The 6,180-nt window shown below is 36.4% G+C and overlaps 1 protein-coding gene across 14 annotated transcripts in view; it reads left to right on the top strand.

Moving 5' to 3' along the window:
• Window positions 1–275: 275 nt before the first annotated feature.
• Window positions 276–6,180, top strand: part of cdc42bpa (CDC42 binding protein kinase alpha) — a 174,841-nt gene continuing 168,936 nt past the window's right edge. For all 14 annotated transcript variants that reach the window (XM_062972916.1, XM_062972902.1, XM_016990695.2 and 11 more), the window contains exon 1: window positions 276–1,453. In XM_062972916.1, the coding sequence (XP_062828986.1) occupies window positions 1,276–1,453 (178 nt within the window). In that variant the 5' untranslated portion in view covers window positions 276–1,275. The remainder of the gene's footprint in view (window positions 1,454–6,180) is intronic.

Below are 6,180 nucleotides of genomic sequence, written 5' to 3'. Positions count from 1 at the left end.
TCTGTGTGTGTGTGTCTCACCACGTCGTCCTGTTTTGCCTCACGGGGAGGAAGGAAGGAGGAGAAGATGCCTTGAGCTCCGAGGAAGCGGGCCTTGAGGGAAGTCGGAGCATCTTCCTCGTCATCATTATTATCATCCTTGCTGAAGAAGCATCTTCTTGGTGAAGGAGGCAAAGGAGAAGGAAGAGGAGGAGAGGATGATGAAGAAGAAGAAGCCAATGTCGTGACATCCTCCGTCGCCCTCCTTTCCTTCCTCCCTCCCAACCAGCAGCCTGAGTCTCACCGACATGGAAAGGATTTGAGAGGATTATTATTATTATTAGCCCAGCCTTCTCCTTCGCAGGGCGGAGAGGAGGGGGTGGCGATTATTTTTATTATTCCCCCTCCCCCCTACATTCCTCGATAGGAAATGGAAGACTTTGGGATTCTGTAAATGTATGTATATCTATATTGCCTCACTGAAGAGCCTTAAAAGAAGATTCCTTGGCTAAGGAAAAGCGGAGAGAAGATTGTGGTTTCCCCCTTTCTCCTACAGGAAAAAGGAAGGGCTCTGTTCCTGGAGACTTTTCCTGCCTCCCTCCCACTCCCCAAAGCTGCTTCTCCCCACCCTCCCAGAATTGCCACTGATGCATTTTCCAAGGGGTGGTAGAGGTGGAGAAGGTGGTGGTGGTGGAGGAGGTGGTGGAGGAGGAAGAGAAGATGGAGGCGGTGGAAATTCTCCTTCACTAGACCTCCCAAATCCTATTCATCTTCTTCTTTGCCCTCCCGGCTGCTTCTTGGAAGATCTTTCTGCTGCCCTTCCCTTGAATTGCTGATGGAGATTTTACACCTTAATGATGCAGTAGGATTCATTTCGGGATTACGTTGCATGATCTGAATTTTGAATGAAGGAGGAGACCATTAAAATCTTGCATATCTATATATGAGGGGAGAGTGGAGCCAGTCTTGGGTTGATTTTTTAATTATTATTATTTAAATGTATAAAGTATATATTTTCTCTTCTTTTAAATGTATTAAAAGAGATTTTAGGCTAATTATTTTTCTCTAATATTCTGTATATATTGTACATGTCTGTGGAGGAACTGACCAAGATATAGTTCTCAGAATGGGAATTCTGGGATGGATTGTATTTTCAGCACCATCTTTGAAGCACTGACTTTTTGAAATATTTTTTAGGAACTATAATTATTCTAATGTATTAGGCTTTTGGAAGATAACTTATAATAGTAAAATAATAGTAATTAAGAGAGAAAGCCTGTTAAAAACTGAAGCAACCATGTCTGGAGAAGTGCGCTTGAGACAATTGGAACAGTTTATTTTGGATGGACCAACTCAGACAAATGGGCAATGCTTTAGTGTGGAAACCTTGCTGGATATACTGATCTGCCTTTTTGATGAATGTAATAACTCACCTTTGAGAAGAGAGAAGAATATTTTGGAATATCTAGAATGGGGTAAGCCAACCATATATTGTTCATAATGTCAGTATTGTATTTGTTTCCGGTGTTTCATATGATTTAAATTTAACTGGCATATGGTTATACTGTAATTGCATTGTTATAGAAGCATATTATGTCTGCATTTTATAATTCATAATCTGCTAAGTAACTAGTTTTTATCAGGAATCCAGATGGGCGTTTTTCAATGGACTCACAAATCACTGGTTTTGTTGCTGTCAGTATATATATATGCATGGTCTTTTAAGGCCCAACCTTTAAAGATCATATCTGTAAAAAATGAAAGCAACAAATAATTTGATCTGCCTCTCTCCCCACCTCTCATTATGCATGTTGTGTAATGCACAGAAACAAAATAGTGAAATTATATGGTACTTAACTGCAGACGTTTGAAATATCTAAAAATAAGGGGGAAGACAGGTGAGCCCTGGCCTAAGCTACTTCTGACATTTCTGAAATATAAACATTCATACTTGAATTTTCATCCTCTTAAAGCAGTACTCAGGATCAAGTGACAATTGATGACTTGATAGTATTGGTATTGTGATAATAATAGTTATTTCCTTCTTTACAGTGGGTAGAGGAGCAAGAGATGAAGTCACATGAAAACAGCTATTGTGCGACTTTTAAGTGTCAAACTGATACTGTAGATAAGCATTATGTTTAAAGAATGTTTGGCAAGTTGCCACAAGAGGAATACAGCTTTTAACCATGTTCTTTAAAACTCTGTGATATAGAACCATTGAATATGTTCAGTGATTTTCTGGAATATTTATAATCCTACTGAAAGGGATGCATTTCTTCTATTCTGCAATCAGAAGAAGCTGTTTTCTGGACAAACTCAATTCCTACTGAATTCGGTTGGTCTTACTCTGTAGTGCAAGAGTCCTCAAACGTTTTAGGCAGAGGGCTGCTTCACAGTGCCTCAGATTATTGGGGAGGTGGACTATAGTTTGAAAAAAATCTACATGCACACTGCACATATCTTATTTGTAGTGTAAAAAACATGAAAGAACAATACAATATTTAAATTTTAACCAACATAACCGTACCAGTGTTTCAGTGAGAAGCTAGACCTGCTTTCAGCAGATCAGATAATCATGTTAATTAGGATTGTTGTTATTTTGTGTCATTTTAGACTTAGGGTGACCCTAAGTTTAAAGTTTAGGGCAGGGGCCGGGTAAATGACCTTGGAGAGCTGCATCTGGCCCTTGGGCCTTAGTTTGCGGATTTCAGGATTGCATGATTTCAGGAGGACAATTTCTGTGTTTCTTAGATAATCATCTCTGTATTGGTTTTGATACTGTGTGGTGCAGTTAAAGCCTGACATTAAATTATATTTCTTAACAGGTGAGTGTTAAAAAGAAACAAGATTGTAATCGTTGATTGGATAGCTGGGATAGACCTGAATCCCCCCTCCCCCCAGCACTAGCATTTAAAACAATTTACAACAAATGACACAGTTTCAGTTAACAGGTATCAGTGAATTAGTGCACCAGAGTTAACAATCATTATAAGCGTGATAATAAGAACTTGTCACTATAAATATGACAGTTTATCTTTTCTGGTGTAGTTTTGACAAGTTAAAATGTTTCAACCTACAGTTCTGAATTTTAGTATACTCATCAATAATCCATACTCAGTGGTACTGAGAATTGAAATACTGTCTTGAAATGATGTTAGCATATTTGTACATGTGCAAATATTCTTTAAATTTAATTTTCTCTACCACATAGCTTTTTGTTACAATACAAAGTTGATATTCGACAAAAGAGGTAAGAGGTATTCGAATGCACATTGCAGAATTTGTAGAACCTACTAAATGTCCATTGCCTAAAATCAAGGGCCACAGGCTTTCTCTCATGGTTTTCAGTAGTCTTTAAAGCCTCGTGACTTGAAGGTTGGGTTGCTGACCTGAAAGCTGCCAGGTTCGAATCCCACCCGGGGAGAGTGCAGATGAGCTCTCTCTATCAGCTCCAGCTCAATGCGGGGACATGAGAGAAGCCTGCCACAAGGATGGTAAAAATATCAAAACATCCCGGCGTCCCCTGGGCAACAAACATCCTTGCAGACGGCCAATTCTCTCACTCCAGAAGCTACTCAAGTTGCTCCTGACATGAAAAAACAAACAAACAAAAAACTAGTCTTTGTATGATTGGTTGCATTTGATCTTTACAAACAAGAATTCTTTGTGGAATCCTTATGTGTTGTCATTTTTTTACCTTAAAGTTACACTTAGTACAACAATTATTCTGTGTGGAACTACTCTTAAATATCATATTATTTAGCTTGAAAGTTGCAATCTATCAAGCCCATTAATTATAAGTATAATAGCTCACCCATCGATCGAATATTATAGTAAGATACATCACCTTGACACAATTAAAATGATATCTGCATGATTATTATTTAAATGATTGTTTATTTTATTTTTTAAACAGCCTTGTCCCTCTCTTTAGATGAGAAGGCTCCCAGAGTAGCTTATATATGTCAATAACAAATGAAATGAGCTCTATACATAGTCTAAAAAAATAAGAAAAGGAGTGGCCCACTTTTATAGCCTTCAGCCCTTTAGAAGTGTTGGACTGGGTATGATGTTTTGGTTAGGAATGAAAGGAATTATAGTCTAACTGCAAAGTAATTAGTCTTTGAAGTGACAGCATTATAATGCCCTAGTTGAATGGAAACAGTTTGGGGAAGTTTAGTTTTTCAGTCAAACCAATGTGTGGAAGCAAGAGTGACTTCCATCTTTCACTGTGTTGTAGCTTGATGGGATGGCTTCTGCAAATTGGGAGTTGATGGGGTTGAAGACGATTTGGTCTCAGTTGAATTAGTGTAGTGCCCCTCTAGTATATCATTTTGATCCTAATTTTTCCTAGAGCTGGTGGATTTTGCCCTGGAAATGATGTAGTGTTTGGAGATGTTAGTGCAAAAGGTCATGTATCAAATAAAAAAACATTTTGTTGAAAGGAAATTTGATGCATAATATAATAATTTTCCTCTTCATGTTTATTATATTTCCACTTTTTTCTTTAACCTTTTCCATAATTTTTGGTTTTAGTTTTAAATATAATTTTACTGTTGAGAGTCATATTTTAATTTTTTTCTATCTGTTGACCTTTTCTTCAAATTATGTCAGAATAATGACAGAATTTAAAAACAAAAGTGCAGGGATACTTTTTGTTGAAGTTGTTGCACTACATGTTCATATTACTATTTGAAAAAATACATTCAATTTAGTTTAATTTTTGGACTACATGAAATCATAATTTGATATTGGATGATAAACCCATACTGATTCAGTTATTCAGATTTTCTAATCTTTATATATAATGGCTTTTAAAAAAGCAGAAGTGATAAGTGATTTTAATTTAAATTCGATATTTTATTTTACATCTATTTCTCTATTTGTATTTGCTTATAAAAATACAATATACAATACCCTTTTCTTCAAAATACTCTGAATGTGTTAAAATAGAAGTGAATGAAGATGTTCCATTTATGGTAGTTTGTTCTCTTATAGCCTCTGAGGGCCGATCATCTTTATAAATCCTGGAAATATATAGCAGTGTTAGTACAGAGCCACTGTATTTATTTGAGTGTACTCTATGTTTACATGATCAGTTTTAGTCTGCACTGCTAGTTATGCTTAAGTGACAGAATGAGGAGAACCTTTGCGTGTAGCAACTGGAGCCTGCCAGCTAGAAAGATTTGAGAATGCAAAGCTTGTTCTTCTCCTTTTGGACAACAGTATTTGTTGGTGATACTAGTCACTGGAGGAGGCAATGCAGGACAGGATGTGGAGGATTGGAAGAGAGACCAGAGCAGTGAAAAAATGGTGAAAATACATCAGCATTTTGAATTGGTAATAAGATGTCGAAGTGCCTTTAGAGCAGGAATAGAAGTTGCAGAGAGCAAATAAAATGTAAGGCCGTATAGCTTATCCTACTTTAATTTGTAATCAATTAAAAGAATGATTTCAAATTTATTTTAAAAATAATTATATTTCATACTCAAGCATGTTTTCACGTTAGCTGTGTAACCATTATGAGCATATAATGTAGACTGTTCATATTTGCAAATGTGACTTAAGCAACATGGAGTGGCTTGCCTTTGGTCTGACTATGGTAACGTTCAGACCTTAGGGAAAGTTATAACCTTAAAAACAATTTTTACAAACTCTGGCAAAGGTAAGAGCTAATGGGTCTTTTTAGTTGATCATTTAATGTGCTATACACTCTATTAGTATATTAGCATATTATAATTAGCATTATAATACCCTGTATAATGTAATTATATGTATACTTATATACTTTTATATAAGTTGAGGGCAGGCTTGCAGGCCAAAATGATAAATTTTGATATGACCAGTGGTTAAACCAAGAGTTATTCCACACAAGAGGAAGCTCTACCACCATATTCCTGCCCGGGGATTCCAAGAGGCCAAAAGTGTCACTGTGACAAAAAGTATAGAGTGGATTAGTTTTCTTTGAGGTTTTCCTATGATGAGCTTGCTATTTTGCCACTCTACTCATAGAAGAAGAGGGTTCTTTTTTGGTAAAAATTTTAAGGTACGGTACTGCAGTTGACCCATGGGTAAGTTGACCCAGGTTTTTGGACAGATTTTTTAAATTAAAATGTGTATACACATACATACATATCAGTAAACTATTCCCCTTCTTCATAGTCTTATGGATTAAAATAAGATAATGAAGCCAAGGTTG

The sequence above is a fragment of the Anolis carolinensis genome, chromosome 1 (assembly GCF_035594765.1).
Source record: "Anolis carolinensis isolate JA03-04 chromosome 1, rAnoCar3.1.pri, whole genome shotgun sequence".
NCBI lineage: Eukaryota > Metazoa > Chordata > Lepidosauria > Squamata > Dactyloidae > Anolis > Anolis carolinensis.
Note: the sequence above shows the minus strand (reverse complement) of the source record. Positions and strands in the feature narration are given on the sequence as shown.